General features: G+C 40.7%; 1 protein-coding gene across 1 annotated transcript in view; it reads right to left on the bottom strand.

Moving 5' to 3' along the window:
* ADAMTS17 (ADAM metallopeptidase with thrombospondin type 1 motif 17) overlaps window positions 1–19,284 on the bottom strand; it is a 141,124-nt gene that overhangs the window by 80,876 nt on the left and 40,964 nt on the right. Inside the window, exon 8 of the mRNA XM_075273201.1 lies at window positions 10,286–10,391. Within this exon, the coding sequence (XP_075129302.1) occupies window positions 10,286–10,391 (106 nt within the window). The remainder of the gene's footprint in view (window positions 1–10,285; window positions 10,392–19,284) is intronic.

The following is a 19,284-nucleotide window of genomic DNA, read 5'->3' as shown; positions in this document are numbered from 1 at the left end:
ACCTACACCTCTGCTTTCATATAAACATACAGAGGTTTTTCTTGTTAGATTCAGTATTAGGTTACATTCACATCTGCATCTATCTAAAATCATTGGAGAAAAATTTGTCTAGTGTAATAACAGAAAAGATCATGGATACCTGATGGACCCTATTGTAGTCAGTGGGGTACCTCAGGATCCACTGTCCGTCATAAAACACATCTGCCTCTAATGTTTTATCTGTTCTTCAGTTCCTAAAATGGTTAAACAACGCGGATATGAATACAGCCTGAAAAAAATTCACAGCACGCTCCCTTGGATGCCATATTACTGAGTTATTCTCGGCAAGAAGTGGATGAATGTTTTAGAGAATGAATCCATTTTATGATAGCCCAACCATACAATTTCACATCTTGGCTGATGGACAGCCACCTGCCCTCCAATCTGTCCTGCGTTTGATCTTCTACACACTCCTCCCGCACGTGACAACACTGTTCCAAGCAATTATGTGGTCAGGAGGAATTTCTATTTGAGTACGTATAATTTTTATTTCACTGGGCTATAATTTCTACTATTTTTAGCTTTGAGGTTGAGCGCCATGTTCTGAAACACGATCCTGGATTCCCTTGAATCTATTATTGTTGGCAGTGTCGCCCTTACAAGTGATTTGAAATATTAAAAGTCTCTTCCCTATTCAGAGCCTCTTGGGTTTTTGGAAAACTTACTTTTAGATATGGAGATCAGACAATGCTTTACTGGCAACACGTATTACTGAAATATGTGCGTGTTATCGCTATATCTGAGCGTGAAGGAATTTACAAAACTGTCCTCAGTGTACAAAGAGGTTCATAAACTGTATAAGTAATGTTCTGGAAGACTGATAAGTATTTTATATGGTCTGTATAGCTACTACTGAAAACTTTTATTCTTCCTGGATTTATGTCTGGACATTATAGTGTGAATACACACATAAAGCATCGATAACAGGAAGTTACACTTAGATTATAGAGTATCTAGAAGCATATTGTACAATATTATTCAAATATTTAGCTACATTTTAGAGGGGTACCCCTGAAAAACAACTGCTTCAGGCTAAGACCCCACATTGCGGAAACATAGCTCTTTTTGTTACAGATTTTGCTGCAGTTTTTTGAGCCAAAGCCAGGAGTGGATTGAGCAGAAGGTAGAAGTATAAGAACTTCCTAGATATTTCCTATTCCTTTTGTAGCCAATCTTGTCTTTGGTTAAAAAAAAACGCAACAAAATCTGCAGCAAAAAAAAAAAGCTGCGTAATATACACAGTGTTGTCACAAAATAGGGATAATGCACACAGTGATGCAACAGTAATGGGAGACCGTACATAGTGATGTCACAGTACAGGGAGAAAATGCACACAGTGATGTCATAGCAGTAAGATAAAGCCCACAGTGAAGTTACATCATATGTATGATGTCCTCAGTGATGTCATCGTACAGAGACACAAACACAGTGATGTCACAGTACAAGAATGATAGAAAATGTGATGTCACAGTACAGAGATAATAAACACAGTGATGTCACAGTACACAAATAAAATAAAAACTGGGATGTCTCGGGACAAGGACAATGTACACAGTGATGTCACAGTATAGGGAGAATCTCAGTGCTACCATTTTTCACACCCCCTTCCAATGTCCATAGCCACAACACTAACTGCACCTTATATCTCATTAGAGATGGGTCTGTAGTTGTTGGACCTGTAGCTGCTGCTATGCCTGCTGCCCTGAGAATTCATAGTCTCAAGAATTCCATTCAGATAAATGAGTCAGTTGCAGATTTTTTTGCCATCTGCTATATGTGAACACACACCTATGCCTACAGCAGGAATTTCAGGGTTAGTGCATGACATTGTAAACTAAAGAATACTGAAGAGAAAACCCATGTTTTATATAGCATTGCCTCAGGCAGGAATAAAACAACATTAGTTTTGTCTAGAGTCTTCCTGTAAGGGTAGGAGGGTAAAAGGTCCTCAAGTGAGAAATCAGAAATTATTTTACCATCCCCTCAACTACCATGCAAGTGTGCTAGAGGTAGCTATATACATCCAGTGACAGCATTATAGCAAGGAAGAAACTTGCTGTGCAGGGGAAAGCTATGGTGTGACCTCTTTCCCTTGAAAAGTTAATTTCGTTAGGTGGATCTATCCAACATGTTACATGTGACCAATGTATTTCCTCTGGGCCTCGACCGCAAACTTCACATGCAAAATTCAATAAAAGTTTTGGAATCTGTAAAAAATATAAGAAGTCTGCTAAAAGTTCCAACTTTTCAGGCATGATAGCATATTAGATATTCAATCTAGAAGGGCTCAGGCTTTATTGGAACCACAATGTTTTATATAAATACATGTCACTTAACCACTTCTGAGTATGGCCCTGCTACATTACACAAAAAGCACACAACAAACATGCTTAGGCTGGGTTCACATCTGCATCTGAGTCTCCATTGGAGATTTCGTTGCAGAGACCGCCGAAAGTCTGCAGAGAAAAAGTCCTGCACTGACTTCAGTTTCTAAGAGTGCATTCACACGGAGTAAAGTGGCACTGATTCTGCCACAATAACGTGCGGCAGAATCAGCACTGAAAAAAAGCCTCCCTTTGAGTTCAATGGTTCCGTCTTCCGCGCGGAACACATTGAAATCAATGGAGGCTTTTTAACAGCGCGGATTCTGCTGCAAGTTATTGTGGCAGAATCAGCGCCACTTTACTCAGTGTGAATGCACCCTAAACGGCAAACATCAGACAGACCCCATTATAGTCCATTGAGTCTGCTGGGCTTCAGATGTAACCAATGTTCTATCGGTCTGGCTCTCTGTTGTTCGGACACGAATGATGGCATAGTGCTAGTGTTAGGGTGAGTCCACACGGAGTAAAGTGCCGCGTGATGTGGCACGTATACGCAGCGCTATTTTGCGGCCGCAAAATAGCGCCGCGTATACGATCCTGGCTCCCATTGAAATCAATGGGAGCGTATACGGCCCGCAAAATCTCACGCGGTATATACGTGCCACATCATGTGGCACTTTACTCTGTATGAACTCACCCTTAACCTGTCATGCATCTGTAAAATGAAACCTAGAGAACAGAGCACATAACTGAGCTGAATATAACAGCCCTGATTTTTCAGGAACAGTGGGCGAAAAGAGAAGAGATTTCAAATGCACCAGAATCAGTGGATCAGAGTCTACTAAAGGATGCACAGACTGGAGTTGGTGGTGAAAGGTCTAGTATTACAAAAACATGGCTGCTTTCTTCTTCTCAGGAAGTAATAGCATATCCATTGATCACATGGTCATGTTGCAGCTCAGTCCCACTCATGTGAATAGACAAAGATGCATTGCTATGTGGCCAAAGGACGTGATGTCACTTCCTGATAAAAAGCAACCACGTTTAATAATCTTGGATGACCCATTTAATTTCTCTTACAAATCATCTTGCGCAATCTCACCTATTATTTTAACATTTTTGGCCATGTAATACTAAGTAACATAATATGTAATAATGATAATAATATTACATTTACAATTGACCCTGCAGTGTTCTTGCTAGTTGTGGTGTGTTTTACATATGGGGCCCCCTTTATGTGGGTTCTGTCTTGTTAATTATTATGTACTGTTTTGTGTTTATTCTTGTTATATAAATAAAGAATTTATTTGAAAAAATTAATAATTAACATTACATTGTTACGTTTGGACTGTCACTATTCAGTCTAGGTTGTTTCAGTAGACAAGTTCACTTCAATGTCATTGTCCTTACTTCTGACAACTGCATTATTGATCTTGCCATAAAATGTAGCTACAAAATCTAATAAATGAACTTCATGTTCCTATATTATATAATAAAATATTTATATCACCCATAAGCATGCTATTGGATTGGGGAAAGATTAATGTATTCTAAGTGGAAATCAGTAAATACTACCGATGAAACATAACTGCTATATCTTAGGTTTACAAGCATCCTTAAGACACTAAAGAAGCAGGACAGAAAAAGTCTTAGGCTAAGGCTCCATTTTGCAGAAAAGCTGTTTTTGTTGAGCCAAATCAGTGGATTTAGCAGAAGATGGACGTATAAGAACTTCCTAGACGTTTCCCATTCCTCTTCAAGCCACTCTTGACTTTGGCTCAAAAAAAATCCGCCTCAAAATCCGCTGCCAAAACTGGCTCCCATTGACTTCAATGGGAACCGCTTGCTTCTTTTTTCCACTACCTAGTAGTGACCATTCTTGCCAAGGAATCCACCACGGCCTCTGTGGCGAGAGGTTCCCTCCCAACTAGGCCCATTCATTTGGGTCTAATCTGGAGCAGAATGCCACGACTGGATGACGGGACTCTGCAGCGGCATCCAGTCATGGCTAGGCATTTTTTGGTCCGGATTGTGAGGCGGCTTCCGTGTCAAAATGCAGTCCAAAAATCCCTGTGTAACCTTACCCTAAAAAAGCAACATTTCCACAAAGTGGAGCCTTAGTCTTAATGCTTTTAAACTATGGATCTGAAGGCTTTTGAATACAACAGGCTACAAATACCAGATCCTTAATCTGAAACAGCATTGATTGAAGACATCTTATTTTGGAAATCTTGAAGAAGACAAAGTTACTAATGAAGAAAGTTTTAGGCTAAGGCCCCATACTGCGGAAAAGCAGGGTTTTGTTGTTGTTGGATCTAAAAAGACCCCAGAGTATAATAATTGTTCATGGGTGTCCACTATGGGGTATAATACTGTGTACAGGGGCCACTATGGGGCATAATAGTGTGTGCAGGGGCACTATGGGACATAATACTGTGTGCAGGGGCCACTAATGGGCATAATACTGTGTGCAGGGGTCACTAAGGGACATAATACTGCGTGCAGGGCTTACTAAGGGACATAATACTGTGTGCAGGGGACCCTATGGGGTATAATACTGTGTGCAGGGGCCACTATGGGGTATAATTTCTGTATGCAGGGGCCACTATGGGGACATAATACTGTGTGCAGGGGCCACTATGGGACATAATACTGTGTGCAGGGGCCACTATGGGGCATAATACTGTGTGCATGGGCCACTATGGGGTATAATTCTGTATGCAGGGGCCACTATGGGGACATAATACTGTGTGCAGGGGCCACTATGGGGTATAATACTGTGTGCAGGGGCCACTAATGGGCATAATACTGTGTGCAGGGGTCACTAAGGGACATAATACTGCGTGCAGGGCTTACTAAGGGACATAATACTGTGTGCAGGGGCCACTATGGGGTATAATACTGTGTGCAGGGGCCACTATGGGACATAATAATGTGTGCAGGGGCCACTAAGGGACATAATACTGTGTGCATGGGCCACTATGGGGCATAATACTGTCTGCAGGAGCGACTAAGGGACATAATACTGTGTGCAGGGGCCACTAAGGGACATAATACTGTGTGCAGGGGCCACTAAGGGACATAATACTGTGTGCAGGGCCCACTATGGGGACATAATACTGTGTGCAGGGGCCACTATGGGGTATAATACTGTGTGCAGGGGCCACTATGGGGTATAATACTGTGTGCAGGTGCCACTATGGGGCATAATACTGTGTGCAGGGGCCACTATAGCGCATAATAGTGTGAGCAGTAATGCGGGGGAAGTCGGTCAGTCAGGGTCTTTGGCAGGGATCAGTCGGAGGGGGCCCATGTCAAAAGTTTCCAATAGGGCCCCGCCATTCCTAATTATGCCACTGCTTGACGTGCTAAAAGTCATGTTAAACTTGGCTACATCTGTACGTAAGAACTATTCCAAGCTCCCATCCCTATAACCTAGCTTATTTTAAGAGATCAGACATAACCACTGTAATTGGATTGTGCCATTAGTGACATCATTGCAGAATCCAGGTAAAGTGGAGACGTTTAAGTAGAATTAGACATTTACGTCAATGTATTCTCAATTATACAAAGTGAAAAAATGGTAAATAGTCAAGTGTGGTCTCAATAAAAGCACCACTTCTCAGGATAGTCATGCACATGTATTAGAGTATATTCAATAAGTAGACGGTCAGATCTTAGATTGTTCAGTGACAGTAACCAAGGCGCTGATGTTCAGTATCTACTACATGATAGAATAATTCTCTGGAAATAGCTTTTCACCACTCGCCTACAGTCAATGAAAACATAACAGGCAACAGTATACTTAATAAATGACTTGTACAATGAGATGCTGAAATGTGCTGTCACACTATGTAACCTGAGATGTTATCTCAGGTGAATACAAATCATCCATTGCACATTCAGGAACCTAAGGTTTAACATAATGGGTGAAGATTATAATCCAAGATGTCAGAATTTACCGCTATGATCTCAAAACCCAAAGGTAAACACTTCCAGGGGTTTTCCCACTGTAATAAGTGATGGCATATCACTAAGATTGTGGGGATTTGACTGCCGGAAACTCTACTGATCCTCGAAATAATGGAGGAGGAGAGCTGGTCTAGCAGTTCTGCACCTTCTAACATTTTCATAGCACTGTGAAGGGAACATAACACAGCTCCATGCACATAAGATACATGTCAGGCCTGGTTCACATCTGCGTTCGGAAAGCAGACTCCCCGAACGGAAACCTATATGCATAGAAAAGAGGTTACCTGGGAAAACATGCAGACTCTAATGTGGTCCGTGTGGTTTCCGCACGAAGCATAAGGAGAGAAAGAGCTGCTAGTCTATGGGGTCTGTGTGTTTTCCCAGGTAACCGCTTTTCTATGCATATAGGTTTCCGTTCGGGGGGTCCCCAAGCGGACTCCCTGAATGGAAACCCGAACACAGATGTGAACTGGGCCTCAACCAAACAGCTATCACTCCTAAACCATCGTGCACATGCTCGGCCAAGTGTGCATGTGTTCTCAGTAATATGTATGGCGAAAGCAGACTTCTTAGATCTCTCCTAAACCATTGTGCACATGCTCGGCCAAGTGTGCATGTGTTCTCAGTAATATGTATGGCGAAAGCAGACTTCTTAGATCTCTCCTAAACCATTGTGCACATGCTCAGCCAAGTGTGCATGTGTTCTCAGTAAAATGAGTGGCGAAAGCAGACTTCTTAGATCTCTCCTAAACCATTGTGCACATGCTCGACCAAGTGTGCATGTGTTCTCAGTAATATGTATGGCGAAAGCAGACTTCTTAGATCTCTCCTAAACCATTGTGCACATGCTCAGCCAAGTGTGCATGTGTTCTCAGTAAAATGAGTGGCGAAAGCAGACTTCTTAGATCTCTCCTAAAATAAATTCAGTAGTTTGACTCTTCTCTCCCCTTTAATCTGCTGTCAGGAAAGGGTCAGTAGCACCCAATTCACATTAGATAGTTAGCCGGATCCAATGAATTGGCAGCTTCAGATGTTACACATCTAAGTGTATGGTCAGCACAACAGAAAATGAATCCATTTATCAATATAAGGCTTCCCCTTCCTTCAGCCACTGTTAGCACTGACGCAGCTAGCCCTGTACACTGTATGCAATGATATGTGACTAACAGATACAGTAAGTAGTTACATACAACATATGTTGTTATATTTCCAAGGTTTTTAGAAATTGGAGGTGGCCTAAATATCCACAATATCATCAAAGGTGGAATAACGTTTTCCATATATTGCAAATACTATGAGCATTTTTAATATAATATACTTTATGTGAGAATAAATGACTTTGCCCTAGTGCAGACTAGCAGCGGACACCAACGCTACAGTCTTTCCTGGCTAGTATTTCTTAAATAAACGTAGATGTGATAACATCGCTACTTTCTTGTAAGCAAATCACACAAGCGGCCCACATTGTTTTATACAGGAAAATACTAAAAGTAGTATTGCTGACTTGAAAGGGCTGCTGCTATTTAGGTGGCTGGATGGCATCCAATATACTAAGTACAGGCTCACACTGAGCATTTGGAAATTACAAGCACAGGAATTCAAAGGAGACACAAGCGGCCCTGTACCAAATCTGACCACGTCGGATCCATTATTATATACAAGTACATTTCTCAAGGACGTTAATTACTCATACTAATTATAAGCCATCCTAATGTACATGACCTAATAAGACATCTGTAGGAAAACCCTTTATATTTCCCAGACTTTTAATCACTAAGCAAAACTACTTATTAGTCTACAGTTTCCACAGACATGTGGACCGAAAGCCTGCAGTATATACTGCCCCGGCTCCCTATAATACCCCAATAGCTATTCCTGCAAAGATCACATCCATAGATAAGCGATTGCATCACTAGGGCTTCTTATCAGAATTCCATAAATAGAGCACCTCCTAGTGTCAGACATGGATTACTAACCAATCAATATGCGTTCAGTCTTCAAGATATCCAGCAAACTAATAGTTAAACAGATCTTTAAAATAATGGGGAACCTGAGGACTTTGAACATATCCTTATTCACCAGTGATTCTCACTGATGCTTTTCATGCATCAAATCAGTGCCAAAATCTGTTTGGGTGCAATAAAAAAAAAAAATTTGGCTGAGGCCCCACATTACGGAAAAGCTGCATTTTTTGGTTGCAGATTTTGTTGTGTTTTCTCAAGCCAAAGCCAGAAGTGCATATAACAGAAGGGAGAAGTATAAGAACTTCCTATAGATTTCCAATTGTATTTCAAGTTACTCTTGACTTTGGCTCAAAATACGCAGCAAAATCTGCAATAAAAAGGCAGCTTCTCTGCAACCTTAAGGTTTACACTCCAATTTTTCAAGCATATTTTGGTATGTACAGCACTTGTATTATACACTGAAATATACATTATATACAGCTTCCCACTGAGTGGTAAATAGGCAACTTTGTTTATATGATGCCTATTTTTACGCAGCTGAAAAAACGATTGCTTTACGCATTTTAGAAGTGGATTTTCCAACATACTCTAGTTTGCTCATTTGTATGTATTTTACTGTAAATGCTGCTGGAAATAAGGAATACACATAATAAGTGCCGGTATTCCAGAGACTGATTTATCTTAAAATCAGGTCTGTAATGCTTAGTAAATTGGCGTAAATGATAAATCATAAATCTCATAGGGCCAGTAGCCCCGTCCATGTCAGTCAAGGGAGACATAAAAGATCCATTTTCTTTTATTTAGTTTTCATACATCTCCTTTGAATTTCAGTTCCTTGCTATATTCAATATCTTTGCTTACTACTGACAATACCGGAGGAGATTTGTCAAAACTAGCATTTCACACACCAATCTTGGTTCCCTGGACACTGTGTGTTAAAGGAATTATGTCACGAAGATGATTTATCCCACATCCATGCTGAACGTGGCGATCTCCACCATTGTGAATGTAGTGGATTACACAGAATACAGACCCTCCACTCTATGCACGTCAATGGAGGCACCTGCATTCCAATTGAAGTGAACAGAGCTGGGGCGCACATGTTGCTTCCACAGCTACATTAACAAAACGGGGTAAAACACCCCTTGCGTTCTAGGGATTGGTGGGGGTCTGAGTGGTTTGGCCCCAAGAGATCAGAAATGTATCTCCTATGGATAGTGAATATGTTGATAACATTTAATATACATGTTCTGAGAACCACATTTGTTAAAAAGGAACCTGTAAAAAGATACATACTGCCATATCCAAAATCCCAGAGACTCCCTTGTTACAAACAGCCAAATTTTACTCTGAAATGCTGTGATATGTCAGAGAAAACAAGAGGGGAGATGTGACCACTAGGTGGCCTATTAATGGCCAATTCAGCTTGACGGACAGGTCTTCCCCTAATTGCTCAAAGAGAACACTTGTCAAGGAAGCTGCAGCAAGGAGTAAGAGTAAGTTCACATGGGGTATTTTGGATAGGAACCTGAGGCAGAGGCCGCCACAGGTTCCGATCCTAAAGCCGGGTAGCCGCGACTGAAAGCCAGTGCACTGCGCCCAATGAATGGGCCTACTCCGGAGGAGGGAGTGTCCTCAGGCCGAATCGCGAGACAACTCGGCCTGAAGAATGAGCAACTCGCGTCTTTTTTTCTGGGAGCTGGAAGAAACGGCTCCCAGAAAAAGCTCCTGAGCGGCTCCCATTAATTTCAATGGGAGCCGTCTTTTTGGTCAGGATTTTGAGGCAATTACGGTCTCAAAATCCTGACCAAAAAACTCTGTGTGAACTTAGCCTTAGAAGCGGGAGTAGCGCTGCCCAGTGGACACATCACTCCATTGCTGCCTTGTATTAACCTAATATAATGGATGCTAATGAGTATGCATGTTGGGATTTCATGCTTCCCAATCTCCTGACAGGTTCCCTTTAATACTGAAATGATATCTTACTTGTGACCAAGCTCATGTGCAATAGTAAAAGCCAGGTTAAGACCATTATCCTCTGCCAGGACACACTTGCGTTTCGGGCTGCATGCTCCCCCGAGGTAGGCGATTCCTGAAGATGAGATGGAAAACAATTAGTTCTAATAGATTCCTTGAATGTAATAGAATAAGCAAAAGTTTGTATTTCTAGGAGACGTTCACATGCAGCAGATTTATCACAGAAATTTTTGTATCTGAATGGAGATTGCAAATGCTCGTGGACAAATCCATTATGTATGGGATACATTTACAATTACAGAATTTTTGATCAAACAAATATGCCAAATGTGAACACATAGTACATACCATAGTAAGAACTCACCTTGTGGAAAAGCTGCTTTTTTTGTTGCAGATTGTGCTGTGTTTTTTTTTGTGATAATGTCAGGAGTGGCTTGTACAGGAGGGAGAAGTATAAGAACGGCTCCCAAACACTTCCCATTCACTTCAATGGGAGCGCTGGTAACGCCGGCATTACGAGCGCTCCCATTGAAGTGAATGGGAAGTGTTCGGGAGCTGTCCGCTGTGCTCGCGTGTATGGCTGTGAATGAGGATTTTTACAAGTCCGGCGTAACTCCGTGTGCATGCAGCCTAAGGGTATGTTCACGCAGCAGAAACCTTTTCCACTGTGTCAATTTTCTGCACGGCTAGCTGCCACAGGAATGGGCCTAATCAGGAGTGTTTCTCGAGCCGCGAACGCTGTGGTTGACTCAGCGGTGGAATCCACGGGAAGATAGGGCATGTTGCTTCTTTTTGGCGCTAGCTGAACAAAAATCGCTAGTGGGAAAAAAAAGTGAGTGACTCCCATTGAAATGAATGGGAGACGTTTTTGCAGGCAGATTTTGAGGCGGATTCTGCGTCAAAATTCGCCTGCAAAAAACTCTGTGTATCACAATGTAACTTTACCAAAAATCATAAAAGAATCAAAAACGGCTGTATGATGGACGTCTTTATACCAGCCATCACAGCGCCGGTTTTATAACCCAACTAAGCAGATTCATTCAGATGGTCTAATAGTAAAATTGTCTTAGTTTCCAATAGCAACCAATCACAGCACAACTTTCATTTTGAATTCTTCTCTTGAAAAATGAAAGCTGCATTGTGATTGGTTGTTTTTGGGCAACTAAGAGTTTCTACTTTCAACTAAGAGTAAGTTTTGCTTTGGTTTAACAAATCTGGCCCATTGATTTCTGGTCATTTTGATGCGCCGTCAAAAAATAGAACGTCTTATCTGTGTTCATTTTCACAGGTGCCTCAATAGACTGAAATCTATGAGGCATCTATAAAAACAGGCCAAATGGCTATGAAAAAAAACAAACTGTTTTGTACAGTGTTCATGTGAATATGGACTAAGTACCATGTGTGCTGGATACTATTCGATCTGTTCTAATATCTGTTGTGACATCATGTGATGTGACGTCTCAAGACATGGTGACGTTACGGCACATGTACATAAAGCATGTATATAAAGCTCCGCATATTGACAGAGCAGCGGATATGAGGCCTAATCTGGCAAGAAAGTTAGCCTAGCCTTATTGGAGTTCCCACATAATCTGCAGGCTGAGACAGCTTCAATTACATTAATAGAGACAGATCCCTCACGGGCGATTATTTCATTAACCCATGACTAAGAGACACGATTTGCTGCCATTTCTGCTCTATTTCTGGACGGCATTAATCATTATAACGACACCATATTTATATAGATAGGATGAGGGTAAATTCTACCATGACTATTATTAGTTTTGGTGCTATTCCATATCTACTTTATTTATGTGGCGGGGTCCGGGCTGAGGTTAATATACTGAATGAGTAAATGAGCTCATGCAACAAAAGACTCAACTAAAAATAATTGTTTCCTTACACAATCTCCGATTTCAGGAGCGCAAAACTGCAAGCTTGCACATTAGAGAGACGCGACACTTGACATCCGTGTACCGGTAGCATTGCTTAATTTGGATAGATTTATAGATATGTGGTGAGTGACAGGCCTGTATACACTTGTTGGCCCGGGTTACACTGAGTCTCCGTACACACGGCTTCTAGTGGGTTACCCCAGGACAAGTCTAGAAAAAAGTAACCGTGGTGGAATTTCATTGCTTGAATGGAAAATGTGATAGGATCTCCTCATATAAACTATTTATTTTCAGTCCTACAAGTGACTTCAGATAAAACATCTGTGGCTCACTCTTTTTATGTCATTAAGTTGTCATGTTATAAGGTCAGCGCTGCAAAAATAATGGTACAGTACAGACAGACGGTTCTCCGACATTTGTTACTACTTATCCTCAGTATTCTACACAAGTGCTAATGGTTGCTTAAAAAAGACTCAGTACTGAATTACTAGTATATTTGTATACCACGAAGATATATCTGTAGAAATTGAGGCAGAGCTGTACTTATCTATAGGCAAAGAAAACCTGTGCCCATGGACAACCCTGGTGTAACCACATATGAATATATTCAACAATATTGTAACGCATAAATGTTGTGTATGTCTGTGTTCAAGACTGTTAGAACAATATATTTGTACCATAACATTAATACCACCTGTGCAATATTGTGCAGATATTCATTGATCAATTGAAGCATATCCTGCACAATATATTCTGTGATATCTGACAAAAAAGTGTAAGCAGCAAACCCTTTAATTCCTATAAATTGGGTGGTGTGGCCTCCATGGATCGGACTTGTTTTTACGGCACATCCCACAGATAGGATTCAATAACTTGAAGCCTTAGGGGGCGTTCACACTTGTGCCCATGTCTGCCTGCCGGGTCTCTATCCTATATCCCGGGGAAACTGCTTAGGGACGACTTCCCGGCAGTCACTTTTAAAACCCATACATTTGAATGGGTTTTTAAAGCAAACCACTGGTGTCCATATGCAGCCTCTCTGCGGGAAAACAGTTTTTTTTTTGGACGGGCACGAAGTCCTGAATGTTCGACTTTGTGTCCGTGCAAAAAACACGGTTTCCAGGCGGAGAGGCTGCATAGAGACACCGGCGGCTTGCTTTAAAAACCCATTTAAATGAATGGGTTTTAAAACTGACCGCCGGGAAGCTGTCCCCTATACAGTTTATCCGGGGAATAGGATGGAGATTTGGCAAGTGGAAACAGGCACATGTCTGAACGCCTCCTTAGTTATATTCTTCAAACCATTCCTGAACAGTTTTGCAGTGTAGCAGGGCACATTATTTCCCCACTGTGGGACTATTAAAGGATTATCTTATCTTATTATCCTGCTAAAGAGGCCAAAGCCATTAGGGAATGCAAATGCCATGAACAATGGATTGCAATAATATTTAGGTAGGTGGTGTGAGTCAAAGTAATATCCCCATGGATGCCATTACCTAAGTTTTTCAAGCAACATTGACACCTACGCGCTACATTTTGAAATCAATGGATTATAAAGCCTCCCATTGAGTTCAATGGGTAGCGTGCGTAAGCCGGCACCCATTGAAGTCAATGGGATCTGTTTTGAAGCACCTCGCTCTGACACGTGTTTGCGTGTCTAAATGAGCAGTGCGTTACTCTATGGGAACGGGGCCTAAGCGTTTTGGCATCAGTATATAAGTATAAGGACAATTTAGATGTCTGCTTACCCAAATGTGTGGGGGGGAAGGTTCAATAGATAGATAGAAGGATCCAGAGGAACCCCCTGTATGAAAAGAGCATCTATAAGAGACTGAACTTCCTGCCAAAGGGGGCGAATCCCTGGACAGTCCCTGAAAATGTGACACAAGGTACCCACCCCTGCCCCGACAATGCCAACAATGAGGAGAAATGCTAGGGTTAAGGGAGTGAAGTAGAGCAGGGGCCACACGATTTTAACGTTGTTAGCGATTGGCATAAAATTGAAGAATGGAGAAACCAATAACCAGTGAAATAACGCACACTATTATGGTACGTGGGGCTGTCAATTTAGGGGGATGCTGTGGCTGCTATTAGACACTGGAGCGTGAGGGACCAAAAAGATCCCCTTGCCCCATATGTGGAAACCAATAGTACAAACCATATGTTATAACATGTGGCAAAGACAAGGGCACGTCAGCATCTACTATATCCCATCGCCACGTGTTATATGTGTAAATAGGCTTTATTTCAGGGAAACACATTTAATTAAATTCTATATGAAAGCATCACGGCCAACAAGTAATACATCCACCCAGATGCTGTTCTTATAAATAGCCTTGTGGGTAGAGGCAGAGCATTTTCATCTGCTATACAATAAAAAGCTTAATTGTTTGGTACAGAATGTCCTAATCACAAGTTTCAGGGTTAATCTCGAAACAACTACAGTATCTTTATAGTGAAATAACCACAGCCGCTACCAGATGTTACCAAACATTCAGTAACCTCATCCTGAATTGTACAGCAGCGTGCCAAACCATGCGCAACAACTTAACAGCAATCATTATGTTCTATTAATATTTTTCCTTTGAGGAAAACAAAAGGGTTGATACTAAATATGTATATTTACATGAATTCCTCCTTCAGCCGTCCAGATGTTTCTGAACTACAGTATATCTCACATGATCCCCTCACTCAGGCACTGGCCCAGATGGCTGTCTTACCAATGTGTTTTAATGTGAGTCATTCTTATGTTAATGTCATTTGTTAAAACCAAAAACGAAGTTTATTAAATAGGAGAGTTGACTTAAAGGGATATTCTCACAATTGACATTTCTCACCTATCTGTAGCTTCATCCTACACAATGGTAGACGCAGTCCCAACTTTTTGAGATGTCTTGCCGCCATCAATTTCTAAATGAGTTTCTCAAATAAAAAGAAACATCTCTAACTTTCCCCTTTTAGATTTGTGTTCTATATTCTATTGTGAATAACATATGGTTATATGAGATTTCATTGCTTTCTTGTTTTCTTACATTTCACAGAGTATGCCAACTTTTTTGGAATTGGGGTTGCAAAAGCCATATACTATGTGCCTAGAATGGGAATCCCATAGAGACACCCAGAAATCACTCCAAATGCTGCTAAAGGTATATGGGTGTACTTATTAACCCATCACTAGCATTAACAGACCTCTCTAAAAAAAAAAAAAAAAAAAGATTTTCTACCCGGAAAACCCCTTTAAGTCATACTGCACATATGTTTTAATCCAATAAAATGTTTACCCAATATCTGATCCTCTAGTGGAGACTAGCTGGAGATCTTTATACCTTTCTGTTATGAGGTGTTTGGTTCAGACAACAATCCACTGAAATATTACATTCCGGGAACCCTGAGGAATTTCTCTGATATTTTTGAGACCAACTTGAATCTCAGCGCACTTGTAATTTTATTGAACTCTTATGAGTGACAACCTGCTTCAGGTAGAGAATGATTTATAGACAATGTGATGACCCCTGCAGGAACAGCTTCCCTTGGATGAGGTGATATCACTCCCTACACATGTAAGAACCTATTTAGATTATGAAGCCCGGGGGCACCGAGGAAGAATCCCTTTTATGTCTTTGCTCTTACATAGTCAGATATATCATGCAGAATTTATTTTGGCTTTCAGCACAACTCTTTTCTTCTTTAAGAAGATATTTTACTCACAGTCATCCCCATTACATTAAATGAACTTTTCACTGTAGCTAACCTACAGATACTGTATCCTGTATACTGTATAAATCTCTGCTACCTCTACCAGAAGAAGGTCATTTTGAGGATAATTCCCATATCACGTTTCCCTTTCGGTGCCAAGTACTATAAACTGTCTTTGAATCCCATTCTTATAAATCTCATTTTTTTGACTGGGTACAATATTTTAGTATACTTCATTTTAGTAATATGTTCTACAAAATCATACTGGAAATGTGAAAGGAAATTTATACAAAGTTGAGATGTAAAAATAAAACAATATGATAAAAATTCTTTGGGATGTGCATAAATGTCTTTATGTTTGAGGATTGTAGCAAGCCCAACAAAGGCAATGTGAGAAGGAGAGACAATAAGGCCGGGTCTACACAAATATGGCGACATTCACATTGCACCTGGGCACTACTTTTGGCATGCGTGTTTGCACAGATGCATACATTTGCCATTGATAACCATTGTAAAAAAAGATATGCCAACTGGTAAATGTTTTTGTAGGCATCAACTTGTATTGAAACTATGCTTTCAAATGCAGTTAAAAATAAGATATCCTAACGTACATATACAAAAAGGACTATTTTAGCACATGTCTGGTAAACAGGACTCAAAGGGCATGCTAAGTATATTCCCCTGGAATGCTGAAGGTGGTGTGAGTTTAGACTTAAAGGGGATGGACCGAGACGTGACGTTATCCTATATCAATATGATAGGGCATAACTTTTTCATTGGTGCGGGTCTGTCATCTGGGCTATCTACAGAGGTCCTGCAGAGAATTTATGGGACGCAGTACGCATGCATGAGCACCCTCTGGATTGATGGGGATCACAGCGATCAGATTTGCAATTAGAAATTTACCCCCGATCAAATAGTTTAATTTTAGTCCAATCCATTTAAGGCCTCATTCACATCTGTGACGGTAATCCGTTCCGGGGAGACTGCAAGGGGACCGAAACGGACTACCGAATGCATTGGCAAGCGGTGTACAGTGAAAGCACATGGACCCCATAGACTATAATGGGGTCCTTGTGCTTTTCGCACTGTCTCTGCTAAGAGCATGCGGACAGAAAAGTAGTTCACGGTCTACTTTTCTGTCTGCGTGACTCGTGCGGAGACCACGTGAAAAGCACACGGACCCCATTATAGTCTATGGGGTCCATGTGCTTTCACTGTACACCGCTTGCCAATGCATTTGGTAGTCCATTTGGGGGGGTCCCCATTACTGATGCAGATGTGAACGAGGCCTAGGCTATGCTCACATGTGCAGCAGAGGTTCTGTCCCAGATTCATTCAACTTTTTATGACAAACAAATAGCAATATTCACAAAGTAATGAAAGTGAAGGATAGATGAAATACAAGGTAGTCATAGCTCATAGAAATAATTACTGATCATTAGAATTTGTTATTATTTTTGTTAATATGTACAATCCCTATATTTCCATTCTGATAATGTGTCTCTTATAAGTACTGTAGATCTGGGTGATTATGACCTAAAATCAAATGGCAAATTATAATCAGGCCTTTTACCATTACGATGAATGGCTATTATTTAGAGCATGCCCTTTTATACACACCCTATTTTCAGGTATGAATATGTGTTGGGCGAACCTTGTGAGTGGCACTGTGGTTTCATTCAGACCAAATAAATAATGCAATAACTGGACCAAAATAACTGAGTAAAAAAATCTTTTAGACTTCAAGGGGTATTCCAGGATTTTTATACCAATAGTCTATCCTTAGAAAGTTCATTTATGTGACCACTGCTCCATTCACTGTCTATAAACCTGAGTGATATTGATGGGTATGATGCTCAGCCACTCCTATAGAGTTGAATGATGGTGGTGTTTTCTCACTCCATACACACAAGGGGCTCAGGAACCCCCAGCAATCATACATTTATAACCTATTCTCTGGATTGGTTGTAAGTATTGTTATTAAGCGAAAACCTTTGAAAGTAACCCTAAAGATTACGATTCAACAACAAATGTCAGTAATTCTTGTTATGTTCTTTTAATCTTATCCTAATCTTTCTCAATCATATTCTATTTGACATTTGCAATCCAAAAGTTAAAAGGTACCTGTCACCAACAAAATGCAATCTAATCTTAGGCAATATATAGCACGGAAATATACATAATACTATGTTCATATATGTGCTTAGATAATGTAAGATCTAAGGAAAGGAAGTAGATTTTGTGATTTATCTGTAACTGGGAAGAAGACATTTCGTTGACAAGCCATGACCCCATCATTACACGCCATACCTACTAATACATAACTTTGAACATGGGTGGAACATGAAATAGGTAAAGGTTTGCTTTTAATTCTTTTCCCAGTTCAGTGTCCTTTTAACCACTGGTTACTACAAATGTACACAACATATGGAGTAGGAATATGTAGGACACGCAGTGGTAATGCACATAAAACATGTAACAATCCTGCAGTTGTAGATCAAGAAAGGAATGTGTTCATTTATGATGGATAGATTGTATTGTACTGCAAGTCTTTGGTGTCATCCACTGCCGGTAACCACCAGCTAGAAGAAACACTATAATTATCACCTAGATAATGTCCTCCAACATCTGCACCAATAAAACTGGCTTCCGCCAGGATGAGGTCCATCACCTTCTACACACATTTCTTTCTTCTTAAGTGTCATCTTTTCAAAGCCACCAAACAAATTTCCCCAAGAAAGTCAAGTTTAAATCTGTAAAAGCTTAAATCAGTCATTTTGGGTGTCCGGGGCACCATCCTGAGTAGAGAAGATGCAATATATAAACTGTCTGCACTTTATAGCTTAAGGGGATACAACAGTAGCAGTGGGATCCAGGCTTTAGGAGGCCCATAGGATCTTCTGCCAGATGCAACGACTGTGATATTATGCTTGGTACACTGCAGGTGGAGGGCTGTATTACAGATTTTCCATTCATTGACGGAAGCTTCAAGATGCTCCTTTTATTGTTTCTGCATGTCAGATGATAGTCATAGTCTAGTAATGTTCTTCATATGAATAACTATCCTACATTTCATATAGAGTTACTTAGTTTTTTTGCCTCCTGCAGTGCAAATGCAACAGATATCACAGATGTCTGACATAGAAATAAGTAAGTAGAGGGGAAAAAAACCCAACATACTAATAACCCTAATTATACTCAATATATGACTGGTTGCTAGGAGCTATATTCATTTCCAGCGGTAACCCCCATGCTTTAACCTTTCTGGAATCAAATATACTCAACAAATAAATCCTCCATTAATGGTGTCACATTATAAAGAAATTAAGGGGACTCACGCATGCAACTTACGTGAGTGGAGGCTTCTAAAATGAGCTCCGCGCCATCAGGCCATCTATAGCATGGCATATATGG

Source organism: Leptodactylus fuscus, chromosome 5, assembly GCF_031893055.1.
Source record: "Leptodactylus fuscus isolate aLepFus1 chromosome 5, aLepFus1.hap2, whole genome shotgun sequence".
Lineage (NCBI taxonomy): Eukaryota > Metazoa > Chordata > Amphibia > Anura > Leptodactylidae > Leptodactylus > Leptodactylus fuscus.
The sequence above is the reverse complement of the archived record's forward strand: the minus strand, read 5'-3'. Positions and strand labels throughout refer to the sequence as shown.